The sequence below is a fragment of the Hemitrygon akajei genome, chromosome 11 (assembly GCF_048418815.1).
Source record: "Hemitrygon akajei chromosome 11, sHemAka1.3, whole genome shotgun sequence".
Lineage (NCBI taxonomy): Eukaryota > Metazoa > Chordata > Chondrichthyes > Myliobatiformes > Dasyatidae > Hemitrygon > Hemitrygon akajei.
The window spans coordinates 85,473,972-85,487,824 of NC_133134.1; the positions used below are offsets into that span (position 1 = coordinate 85,473,972).

General features: G+C 51.9%; 1 protein-coding gene across 1 annotated transcript in view; it reads right to left on the reverse strand.

Moving 5' to 3' along the window:
* The window catches only part of LOC140736355 (phospholipid-transporting ATPase ID-like), an 81,650-nt gene that overhangs the window by 21,946 nt on the left and 45,851 nt on the right, over nucleotides 1-13,853 (reverse strand). Inside the window, exons 14-16 of the mRNA XM_073062345.1 lie at nucleotides 8,924-9,112; nucleotides 4,736-4,851; nucleotides 418-582 (exon numbers count right to left, since the gene is read on the reverse strand). Coding sequence (XP_072918446.1) covers nucleotides 418-582; nucleotides 4,736-4,851; nucleotides 8,924-9,112 — 470 coding nt within the window. The remainder of the gene's footprint in view (nucleotides 1-417; nucleotides 583-4,735; nucleotides 4,852-8,923; nucleotides 9,113-13,853) is intronic.

Sequence of the window (13,853 nt, forward strand, 5' to 3'; positions counted from 1 at the left end):
CAGCAAGAAGGAAATGGAGGGAAGCGAGGAGGGAACAGAGGAGGGAATGGAGGGAGGAGTGGCGAGCAGGGACCACAGTGAGGGGCAGCAAGAAGGAAATGGAGGGAGGGCGGTGAGGAGAGAGCACCGTGGGGGGCGGTGCGGAGGGAACGGTGGGAGGGGCGGCCAGGGGGAAGTGCCACACCGTGGGACAGTTTGTGACGAAGGGACACCACACCTTGGGAGGAGTGGTAAGGGGGGAATAGGGTGGTGAGGAGGGAACGTGGGTGGCAATCAGAGGTGGCACAGGTCGACGGGAACCTCTCTGGGCTCTGACGTGCGCCATTGGAGGTTGTACTGAGGCAGGTGGGGTTGGATAGGTGAAGTTCGATCGGTTTAACGCCACCCCCGAGGGTTGTGTCCCGCGTGTTCTTATACCATCATCTCCTGCTCGATGTCCTCGTAGACAGCGGCGAGCCGCTCCTCGCGGTCCTCCTGTGCCAACTGGGCGTTCCGGAGTCTCTCCGCCCACTCTGCATACACCCCCTCCTCCAGGTCACGGAACGCCAGCACCAGTGTCCGCAGACCCTCGCTCGCAAACTCCTGGGGAGGGGGGACACCAGGGGTCAGCAACTAGTCTGGGGAAGCAGAGGGGGTGGGGACAGGAACAGAGACAGATGGGGCACAGAGAGAGACAGGCAGACAGAGTGAGAGAGAGAGAGAGAGAGAGAGAGAGAGAGAGAGAGAGAGAGAGAGAGAGAGAGGCAGGTAAGTGGGTCACAGGCAGGAGAGGGAAGGGCAGGACTCAGAGGCTAGAGAGTACCCCTGGGGCTGTCCCCCTTAACAATAAGTACTCCTGCTTGAATACTGTTGGGGGGGGGAACAGCCTACCTGGGGGAAGCGACAGTGGCCGTGCCTCTGGCACAGAGTCCGGCCCTGTGGCTCAGAAGGGTAGGGAAAGGAAGAGGATGGCAGCAGTGAGAGGGGACTCTGTAGTTAGGGAGTCAGACAGGCGATTCTGTGGATGCAGGAAAGAAACGCGGATGGTAGTTTGCCTCCAGATGCCAGGGTCTGGGATGTTTCTGATCGTGTCCACGATATCCTGAAGTGGGAAGGAGAACTATCAGAGGTCGTGGTACATATTGGTACCAATGACATAGGTAGGAAAAGGAAAGAAGTTCTAAAAACAGACTACAGGGAGTTAGGAAGGAAGTTGAGAATCGGACCTCAAAGGTAGTAATCGGGATTACTGCCTGTGCCACACGACAGTGAGAACAGGAATAGAATGAGGTGGAAGATAAACGCGTGACTGAGGGATTGGAGCAGGGGGCAGGGATTCAGATTCCTGGATCATTGGGACCTCTTCTGGGGCAGGCGTGACCTGTTACAAAAAGGACGAGGGGGACCAATATCCTGGCGGGGAGGTATGCAAAGGCTATTGGGGAGAGTTTAAACTAGAATTGTTGGGGGGTGGGAACTGAACTGAAGTGACGGAAGAAAGGGAGGTTGGCTCACAAATAGAGAAAGCTTGGAGACAGTGTGAGAGGGAGGATAGGCAGGTGATAGAGAAGGGATGCGCTCAGACCAATGGTTTGAGATTGTCTATTTTAATGTGAGGAGTATCATGAACAAAATGGATGAGCTTAGAGTGTGGATCAGCACTTGGAGCTGTGATGTTGTGGCCATTACAGAGACTTGGACGGCTCAGGGACAGGAATGGTTACTTCAAGTGCCAGGCTTTAGATGTTTCAGAAAGGACAGGGAGGGAGGCAAAAGATGTGGGGGTGTGGCACTGCTGATCAGAGATAGTGTCACGGCTGCAGAAAAGGAGGAAGTCATGGAGGGGTTGTCTACGGAGTCTCTGTGGGGGGAAGTTGGGAACAGGAAGGGGTCAATAACTCCACTGGGTGTTTTTTATAGACCACCCAACAATGACATCGAGAAGCAGATAGGGAGACAGATACTGAGAAGGAGTAATAATAACAGGGTTGTCGTGGTGGGAGATTTTAATTTCCCAAATATTGATTGGCATCTCCCTAGAGCAAGGGGTTTAGATGGGGTGGAGTTTGTTAGGTGTGTTCAGGAAGGTTTCTTGACACAATATGTAGATAAGCCTACAAGAGGAGAGGCTGCACTTGATCTGGTATTGGGAAATGAAACTGGTCAGGTGTCAGGTCTCTCAGTGTGAGAGTATTTTGGAGATGGTGATCACAATTCTATCTCCTTTACCATAGCATTAGAGAGGGATACGAATAAAAAAGTTAGGAAAGCGTTTAATTGGAGTAAGGGGAAATATTCAGGCGGAACTTGGAAGCATGACTTGGGAAAAGATGTTCTCAGGGAAATGTACAGCAGAAATGTGGCAAATGTTCAGGGATTATTTGTGTGGCGTTCTGCATGGGTATGTTCCAATGAGACAGGGAAAGGATGGTAGGGTACAGGAACCCTGGTGTACAAAGGCTGTTGAAAATCTAGTCAAGACGAAAATCTTACGAAAGGTTCAACACACTAGGTAATGATAGAGATCTAGAAGATTATGAGACTGGCAGGAAGGAGCTTAAGCTGGAGAGTCAGAAGGGGCCATGAGAAGGCCTTGGCGAGCAGGATTAAGGAAAACCCCAAGGCATTCTACAAGTATGTGAAGAGCAAGAGGATAAGCCGTGAGAGAATCGGACCAATCAAGTGTGGCAGTGGAAAAGAGTGTATGGAACCGGAGGAGATAGCAGAGGTACTTAATGAATACTTTGCTTCAGTATTCACTATGTAAAAGGATTTTGGCGATTGTAGGGCTAATTTACACCGGACTGAAAAGCATGGGCATGTAGACATTAAGAAAGAAGACGTGCTAGAGCTTTTGGACAGCATCAAGTTGGGTAAGTCACGGGGACCGGATGAGATGTACCCCAGGCTACTGTGGGAGGCGAGGGAGGAGATTGCTGAGTCTCTGGCGATGATCTTTGCATCATCAATGAGGATGGGGGAGGTTCTGGAGGATTGGAGGGTTGCGAATGTTGTTCCATTATTCAAGAAAGGGAGTAGAGATTGCCCAGAAATTATAGACCAGTGAGTCTTACTTCAGTGATTGGTAAGTTGATGGAGAAGATCCTGAGAGGCAGGATTTATGAATATTTGGAAAAGCATGGCTTTGTCAAGGGCAGGTCATGCCTTACGAGCCTGATTGAATTTTTTGAAGATGTGACTAAACACATTGATGAAGGAAGAGCAGAAGATGTAGTGTATATGGATTTCAGCAAGGCTTGATAAGGTACCCCATGCAAGGCTTATTGAGAAAGTAAGGAGGCATGGGATCCAAGGGGGCATTGCTTTGTGGATCCAGAACTGGCTTGCCCACAGAAGGCAAAAAGTGGTTGTAGACGGGTCATATTCTGCATGGAGGCCGGTGACCAGTGGTGTGCCTCAGGGATCTGTTCTGGGACCCCTACTCTTTGTGATTTTTATAAACGACCTGGATGAGGAAGTGGAGGGATGGGTTAGTAAGTTTGCTGATGACACAAAGGTTGGAGGTGTTGTGGATAGTGTGGAGGGCTGACAGAGGTTACAGAGGGACTTTGATAGGATGCAAAACTGGGCTGAGAAGTGGCAGATGGAGTTCAACCCAGATAAGTGTGAAGTGGTTCATTTTGGTAGGTCAAATATGATGACAGAATATAGTATTAATGGTAAGACTCTTGGCAGTGTGGAGGATCAGAGGGATCTTGGGGTCCGAGTCCATAGGACACTCAAAGCTGCTGCACAGGTTGACTCTGTGGTTAAGAAGGCATATGGTGTATTGGCCTTCATCAATTGTGGGATTGAATTTAAGAACCGAGAGGTAATGTTGCGGCTATATAGGACCCTGGTCAGACCCCACTTGGAGTACTGTGCTCAGTTCTGGTCACCTCACTACAGGAAGGATATAGAACGTGTGCAGAGGAGATTTACAAGGATATCTGGATTGGCGAGCATGCCTTATGAGAATAGGTTGAGTGAACTCGGTCTTTTCTCCTTGGAGCGATGGAGGATGAGAGGTGACCTGGTAGAGGTGTACAAGATGATAAGAGGCATTGATCGTGTGGATGGTCAGAGGTTTTTTGACAGGGCTGAAATGCCTAGCATGAGAGGGTACAGTTTTAAGGTGCTTGGAAGTAGGTACAGAGGAGATGTCAGGGGTAAGTTTTTTTACGCAGAAAGTGGTGAGTGTGTGGGATTGGCTGCCAGCAACGGTGGTGGAGGCAGAAACGATAGACTTTTAAGAAGACTCTTGGATAGGGACATGGAGCTTAGAAAAATAGACGGCTATGGGTAACCCTAGGTAATTTCTAAAGTAAGTACATGTTCAGCACAGCTCTGTGGGCCAAATGGCCTGATTGTGCTGTAGGTTTTCTATGTTTCCTTAAGGAGAGTGAGAGAAATGAAGGGGTGAGAGAGTGAGGGAGAAAGATGGGGAGAGAGGTGGAGGAAGATGGAGGGGGGGAGGATGGGGAGAAAAGGTAAAGGGCGGAGGGGAGAGAGGGGTTTTCGGAAGGGATAGGTGGGATAGCAGGAGAGCATGGGGTAGAGGGGTGGGGATAACACCATACCAGTGGAGACATGAGAGGGGAAGGGGAGACAGAGGGATAAGGGGAGAGGCAGAGTGAAGGGGAGGGGGTGGCGCAGAACCAATGGAGAGGGTAGATGGGGGGAGGGGTGTGAGGTGCTTGGAATGGGGGGAACGGGAGAGAGGGGAAGAGGGGGAAGATGGTTCCTCCACACTCACGTTGAGGTGCTCCAGGGTGATGTTCATGAGCCGGTGATTGGAACTATGCAGCCGGTTGAAGAGGATGGTGTCAGCACCCTTACAGTACAGGCGGATCCTCCCCTTCGGGGTCCTCACTGCAAACGACAGCCACACTGAATCCCGCAGACCAAACCTCACTGCCCACCCGGCAGGGACACAATCCAGCTCCGGATGCTACACACACAGGAAAGATTCATCCCTCCACACCGTCCCATCACACACTCCCAGGGTCAGACACAGAGTGAAGCTCCCTCTACACCGTCCAATCACACACTCCCGGGGTCAGACACAGAGTGAATCTCCCTCCACACCGTCCCATCACACACTCCCGGGGTCCGACACAGAGTGAAGCTCCCTCCACACCGTCCCATCACACACTCCCGGGGTCAGACACAGAGTGAAACTCCCTCTACACTGTCCCATCACACACTCCCGGGGTCAGACACAGAGTGAAACTCCCTCCACACCGTCCCATCGCACACTCCCGGGGTCAGACACAGAGTGAAACTCCCTCCACACTGTCCCATCACACACTCCCGGGGTCCGACACAGAGTGAAGCTCCCTCCACACCGTCCCATCACACACTCCCGGGGTCAGACACAGAGTGAAGCTCCCTCCACACCGTCCCATCACACACTCCCGGGGTCAGACACAGAGTGAAGCTCCCTCCACACCGTCCCATCACACACTCCCGGGGTCAGACACAGAGTGAAACTCCCTCCACACCGCCCCATCACACACTCCCGGGGTCAGACACAGAGTGAAGCTCCCTCAACACCGTCCCATCACACACTCCCGGGGACAGACACAGAGTGAAACTCCCTCTACACCGTCCCATCACACACTCCCGGGGTCAGACACAGAGTGAAGCTCCCTCCACACCGTCCCATCACACACTCCCGGGGTCAGACACAGAGTGAAGCTCCCTCTACACCGTCCCATCACACACTCCCGGGGTCAGACACAGAGTGAAGCTCCCTCCACACCGTCCCATCACACACTCCCGGGGTCAGACACAGTGAAACTCCCTCCACACCGTCCATCACACACTCCCAGGGTCAGACACAGAGTGAAACTCCCTCCACACCGTCCCATCACACACTCCCGGGGTCAGACACAGAGTGAAACTCCCTCTACACCGTCCCATCACACACTCCCGGGGTCAGACACAGAGTGAAACTCCCTCTACACTGTCCCATCACACACTCCCGGGGTCAGACACAGAGTGAAGCTCCCTCCACACTGTCCCATCACACACTCCCAGGGTCAGACACAGAGTGAAACTCCCTCCACACCGTCCCATCACACACTCCCGGGGTTAGACACAGAGTGAAACTCCCTCCACACTGTCCCATCACACACTCCCGGGGTCAGACACAGAGTGAAACTCCCTCCACACCGTCCCATCACACACTCCCGGGGTCAGACACAGAGTGAAACTCCATCTATACAGTCCCATCACACACTCCCGGGGTCCGACACAGAGTGAAACTCCCTCCACACTGTCCCATCACACACTCCCGGGGTCAGACACAGAGTGAATCTCCCTCCACACCGTCCCATCACACACTCCCGGGGTCAGACACAGAGTGAAACTCCCTCCACACCGTCCCATCACACACTCCCAGGGTCCGACACAGAGTGAAACTCCCTCCACACCGTCCCATCACACACATCCCGGGGTCAGACACAGAGTGAAACTCCCTCCACACCGTCCCATCACACACTCCCGGGGTCAGACACAGAGTGAAACTCCCTCCACACCGTCCCATCACACACTCCCGGGGTCAGACACAGAGTGAAGCTCCCTCCACACCGTCCCATCACACACTCCCGGGGTCAGACACAGAGTGAAAATCCCTCCACACCGTCCCATCTCACATTCCCGGGGTCAGACACAGAGTGAAACTCCCTCTACACCGTCCTGTCCCATCACACACTCCCGGGGTCAGACACAGAGTGAAACTCTCTCTACGCTGTCCCATCACACATTCCCTGGGGTCAGACACAGAGTGAAACTCCCTCCACATCGTCCCATCACACACTCACAGGGTCAGACACAGAGTGAAACTCCCTCCACACCGTCCCATCACACACTCCCGGGGTCAGACACAGAGTGAAACTCCCTCCACACCGTCCCATCACACACTCCCGGGGTCAGACACAGAGTGAAACTCCCTCCACACCGTCCCATCACACATTCCCGGGGTCAGACACAGAGTGAAACTCCCCCCACACCGTCCCATCACACACTCCCGGGGTCAGACACAGAGTGAATCTCCCTCCACACCGTCCCATCACACACTCCCGGGGTCAGACACAGAGTGAAACTCCCTCTACACTGTCCCATCACCCACTCCTGGGGTCAGACACAGAGTGAAACTCCCTCCACACCATCCCATCACCCACTCCCGGGGTCAGACACAGAGTGAATCTCCCTCCACACCGTCCCATCACACACTCCCGGGGTCAGACACAGAGTGAAACTCCCTCTACACTGTCCCATCACCCACTCCCGGGGTCTGATACAGAGTGAAACTCCCTCTACACTGTCCCATCACACACTCCCGGGGTCAGACACAGAGTGAAACTCCCTCTACACTGTCCCATCACCCACTCCCGGGGTCAGACACAGAGTGAAACTCCCTCTACACTGTCCCATCACATACTCCCGGGGTCAGACACAGAGTGAAACTCCCTCCACACTGTCCCATCACACACTCCCGGGGTCAGACACAGAGTGAAACTCCCTCCACACTGTCCCATCACACACTCCCGGGGTCAGACAGAGTGAAACTCCCTCCACACCGTCCCATCACACACTCCCGGGGTCAGACAGAGTGAAACTCCCTCCACACCGTCCCATCACACACTCCCGGGGTCAGACACAGAGTGAAACTCCCTCTACACCGTCCCATCACACACTCCCGGGGTCAGACACAGAGTGAATCTCCCTCCACACCGTCCCATCACACACTCCCGGGGTCAGACAGAGTGAAACTCCGTCCTCACCGTCCCATCACACACTCCCAGGGTCCGACACAGAGTGAAGCTCCCTCAACACCGTCCCATCACACACTCCCGGGGTCAGACACAGAGTGAAACTCCCTCCACACCGTCCCATCACACACTCCCGGGGTCAGACACAGAGTGAAAATCCCTCCACACCGTCCCATCACACATTCCCGGGGTCAGACACAGAGTGAAACTCCCTCTACACCGTCCTGTCCCATCACACACTCCCGGGGTCAGACACAGAGTGAAACTCTCTCTACGCTGTCCCATCACACATTCCCTGGGGTCAGACACAGAGTGAAACTCCCTCCACATCGTCCCATCACACACTCACAGGGTCAGACACAGAGTGAAACTCCCTCCACACCGTCCCATCACACACTCCCGGGGTCAGACACAGAGTGAAACTCCCTCCACACCGTCCCATCACACACTCCCGGGGTCAGACACAGAGTGAAACTCCCTCCACACCGTCCCATCACACACTCCCGGGGTCAGACACAGAGTGAAACTCCCTCCACACCGTCCCATCACACATTCCCGGGGTCAGACACAGAGTGAAACTCCCTCCACATCGTCCCATCACACACTCACAGGGTCAGACACAGAGTGAAACTCCCTCCACACCGTCCCATCACACACTCCCGGGGTCAGACACAGAGTGAAACTCCCTCCACACCGTCCCATCACACACTCCCGGGGTCAGACACAGAGTGAAACTCCCTCCACACCGTCCCATCACACACTCCCGGGGTCAGACACAGAGTGAAACTCCCTCCACACCGTCCCATCACACATTCCCGGGGTCAGACACAGAGTGAAACTCCCTCTACACCATCCCATAACACACCCCCAGGGTCAGACACACAGAGTGAAGCTCCCTCTACACTGTCCCATAACACACCCCCAGGGTCAGACACAGAGTGAATCTCCCTCTACACTGTCCCATCACACACTCCCTCTACACTGTCCCATCACACACTCCCGGGGTCAGACACAGAGTGAAGCTCCCTCTACACTGTCCCATCACACACTCCCGGGGTCAGACACAGAGTGAATCTCCCTCCACACCGCCCCATCACACACTCCCGGGGTCAGACACAGAGTGAATCTCCCTCCACACTGTCCCAGCATGCTCCCAGAGGACTCACCAATGACGGACATGCGTTTGCGGATGTTGTTGAAGTCGAGGATGGCGAGCAGTTGGTAGGTGACGTCCCGTCCCAGTTCATTCAGAGTCACTGTGCTGGGCGTGCGTGAGCGGAAGACGAACCCGAAGTTGCGCGCAGCGGTAACAAGTGCCCCCTCGTCTGGGGACTGTGCCTTGTAGTAGAGCTCTCCTGTGCGGGTAGGAACGTACCCCAGGTCAGCAGGCAGCCAGGGCGCAGAGCAGGCATGGGAAAAGCCCACCTCCCACTGAGGCACGGCAGGGAGGAGGGAGGAATAGATACCATCTTCGAAGGAGCACAATCCCAGACACGACATGGTGGTCACGGGGGGATGCCCTCCTTCCTCAGCAGGGCACCCACCCTGGGCACACAGCACAATGCCACACATGGCACAGCGGTCATGGGGGGAAGCACACCTCGCAGAGTGGTGCCAACCCTGGGCACACAGCAGGGAGGGGGAAAACCCAGCTCCCACAATGGGGCTCAGACCCAGCAGACTCCTAGACACGAGACTGCGGGCACCAGGAAAGCCCACCTCTCGCAGAGGGTCACCCACCCTGGGCACACAGCGGGCATGGGGAAAGTTAGCCTCCCTCAGGAGTGTGTAGGTTAGAAGTGGACAGAGGGGTGGAGTGGGACAGATGAAGGAAATGGGGAGGGAAGGGAAGGTGAGGGTATGGGGGAGAGGAGAAGGGGTTAGGAGGGGGAGTGAAAAGAGGAAGGCACAGGAGGGGTGGGAGGAAGGACGGTGAATGAAGGTGAACAATGGGATAGGGGAGGATGGGGGAAGGTTAAATGTGGTTTCAAGAATGGTGAGGTCCGGAGTGGATGTGATTACTGGGAGGGGAGGGAGTCCCATTGAGGTCCTGGGTTTTCTGGCGGTGGTGTTCTATAGTGGGCAGGGTTGTGGAAAGGTGGGAAGTCCTGGAGAGCAGGTAGGGAGAGAGGTGGCATATCTTCGTCTCCTTAGAGTCACAGAAAATCTACAGCACAGAGGCCCTTCAGCCTATCTAGTCCATGCTGAACCATTACTTTGCCTAGTTCCATTGATCTTTACCTAGATCATAAGCCTCCATACCACTCCCATTCATGTATCCAACCAAATGTCTCTTAAATGTTGACATCGACCCCACATCCACCACATTCACTGGCATCTCGTTCCACACTCTCACCACCCACTGAGCGAAGGTTCCACTAAAACATTTCACCTGCCGCCCTTAACCCCCAGTGGAAAAAGCCTGCTTGCATTTACCCCTCATCATATAGTGTATTTGAATCAAATCTACCATAAACCTACTACATTCTGGGGAATAAAGTCCTAATCTATTCAACCTTTCCCTGTAACTCAGGTCACCCAGTCCTGGCAACATCCTTGTACATTTTCTCTGCACGCTTTCAATCTTATTGACATCTTTCCTGTAGGTAGGTGACCAAAGCTGCACCCAATACTCCAGGTAAGGCCTCACCAATGTCTCATACAACTTCAACGTAACACCCCATCTCCTGTACTCAATACTTCTGATTTCTGAAGGCCAAGGTTCCAAAAGCTTTCTTTAATGACCCTATCTACCTGGGACACCACTTCCAAGCAATTATGGATCTATATTCCCAGATCCCTCTGTTCTACTACACTGCTCAGTGCCCTACTGCTCACCGTGATAAACCTACCCTGACTGGGTCTTCCTCGCACTTGTCTGCATTAAATTCCATCTGCCATCTTTCAGCCCATTTTTCCAGATGGTGCAAGCTTTGATAGTTCCCTTCACTGTCCACTACACCCCCAATCTTGGTGTCGACCATAAATTTGCTGATCAGTTAACCACATTAGCAACCACATGATGTAGATGACAAACAACAATGGAGCCGGCACTGATCCCTGTGGTACACCACTAGTCACAGGACTCCAGTCAGACAGGCAACAATCATCTCTCACAAAGCCAATGTTTAATCCACTTTACTGCCTTATTGAATGCGAAACAACTGAACCCTCTTGACCAACTTCCCACATGGGACTTAGTCAAATGGCTTGTTAAAGTCCATGCCTTGCCAACATCCACTTTCCTGCTGACTTCCTCGAAAAACTCAGTAAGATTAGACACGACCTACCATGTACAAAGCTATGCTGGATATCCCGAATGTCCCTGTCTATCCAAGTACTTAATATTGTTATGACCCCAGCCCCCTCCTTTGTGAGAATCGCAAGAGAGAGAGAGACCTTACGGTTTGGAATGTGGTCTGGCCTCTCAGCCAGACAAAAGCCACGGACATGGCCATTGTCTTGGGAGACACCTTTGTGGAATAAGGGACTGGACCATGTGCAAACCCTCAGGGCAACGTGGGCTGGGTGATGGGGGAAAGATTGCCTCACCCCCACCCTGATTGACATCTACAACCCTGCCAGTCCAGATAAAAGGTGGGCTGCCGAGGCGGGGCCTCAGACGCACCAAGGAGACACTAGGAAGACACGATAGCGCTTCCCGTCGGAACGGGAAGCCATCTTGAAGGAAGCCACGTGCGTTAGATTCTGGATCGGGAGTCTGTGGCTGAAACCAAAGGAAAACCGTTTTAACTAACAACCGGGATTTGCTTCGCAAAGACGACGGGCAATTGTTCCTTCTCTCTCTCTCCAACACGTGAAATGCCAGCGGTTCCCAAACGGAAAAGCCTGCAGATTTTCGAGTGACTTTTATATTCCAGTGGACTCAGTATTATCCCCTAGACAACGATAGAGCTTATTTCTGATTGATTATTACTATACCTGTGCTTTAGATTGAGTTTTGACGACGTATATGATCTGAATGTTTTGTATTAACCATACGTTTGTGCCCCTTTTTAAATAAAAAAAACGTTTGAAAATAGTACCATCAGACTTCAGCGGACCTCTCTATCTTTGCTGGTAAGTCACCCGGTTACTGGGAACGTAACAATATCATGACCCTTACAATACCGTCCAATAACTTTCCCACTGCTGACGTCTGGCTCACCAGCCTATAGTTTCCTGGCTTATTCTTAGAACCTTTCTAAACCAACAGAACAACATCAGCTATCCTCCAATCCCTCAGATCCCACTACTAGCTAATGATGTTTTAAATATCTCTGCTAGAGCCCCTACAATCTCTATAGGCTCCTTGTCAGTCCCTGGGGATTTATCCACCCTAATTTGCCTCCAGACAGCAAACACCTCCTCCTCTGTAATCTGTATAGGGCCCATGACCTCGCTACTGCTTTGCCTCACTTCCATAGACTCTGAGTAAATATAAATGCAAAAAAAATATTTTACAATCTCCCCCATCTCTTCTGGCTCCATGCACGGATCACCATTCTGATCTTCCAGAGGACCAATTTTGTCCCTCGCAATCCTCTTGCTCTCAGCATAGAATCCCTTAGGATTCTCCTTCACCTTGTCTGTTAGAGCAACCTCGTGCTTTTGTTTACCCCTCCTGATTTCCTTTTTTTTTAAAAGAGTTCTCTTTCATTTCTTATTCTCCTCAAGTACCTCATCTGTTCCTCCTGCCAATGCTTTTGCTATTGACCTTTTCTCTCATAAACAATACCTCACGATCTCTTGAAAAGGTTCCATGAATCTGTTGTCCTTGCCTTTTATTCTGAAGGGAACATACACATTCTACTCTGAAAATTTCACTTTTGAAGGCCTCCCACTTATCTAGAACACCTCTGTCAGAAAACAACCTGTGCCAAATCCTTTCTGATATGATCTAAATTGGCCTTTCTCCAACTTAGACTCTTAACCCAACGGGTGACCAGCCGACACTTCTTCATAATTACCTTGAAACTAACGGCATTATGATCAACGGCTGCAAAACGTCACACAAACGTCTGTCACCTACCTGTCTCATTCACTAATAGATCTAGTATCACACCCTCTCGCTGGGGCTCCTAGATACTGATGAAGGACACTTTCCTGAACACATTTGACAAACTCTTATCCCATCCAGCCCTTTTACAGTATGGGAGTCCCAGTCAATCTGTGGAAAGTTAAAATCACCTGTCACAACCTTATGTTTCTTGCAACAGTCTGTGACCTGACTACAAATTTGTTCCTCTAAATCCTACAAACACTTGGGTGGTCTGTAATACAGTCCCGTTAATGTGGTCATACCTTTCTTATTCCTCAGTTCCACCCATAACACCTCAGCAGAAAGTCTGTCCTGACTGTGCAGTGTCATGACATTTTCCCTGACTAGTAACACTGCCCTTCCAGCCCTTTTACAGTATGGGAGTCCCAGTCAATCTGTGGAAAGTTAAAATCACCTACTGTAACAACCTTATGTTTCTTGCAACTGTCTGTGATCTCTCTATAAATTTGTTCCTCCAAATCCCTCAGACTGTTGGGTGTCTGTAATATAGTCCCATTAATGTGTCATACCTTTCTTATTCCTCAGTTCCACCCATAATGCCTCACTAGATGAGCTCTCCAATCGTCCTACTGAGCCCTGCATTGACATTTTACCAGATTAATGATGCCTCCTCTCCCCCTTTAATCCCTCCCACTCTGTCACGCCTGAAACAATGGAGCCCCTGAATATTGAACTTCCAGTCCTACCCCCCGACAAACAACAGCTACAATGCCATCCATGCTCTAAGCTCATCCACCCTTCCTACAATACCCCTTCCATTGAAATATACACAGCTCAAAATATTAGTCCCACCACACTCAACCTTTCAAATCCTGACTTTGTATGTAGACTTAAAATTCTTCCCCACCACCACTCCACCAACTGTTCTGGTTCCCATCCATCTGTAACTCTAGTTTAACCGCACCCCCCACCCCGTGCAGCACTAGGAAACCTTCCCGCTAGGATATTAGAGCCACCCCCCCAGTTCAGGTGCAAACCGTCCCTGCTGTACAGGTCTCACCTTCTCTGGAAGAGAGTGAAATGTTCCTCCCTCC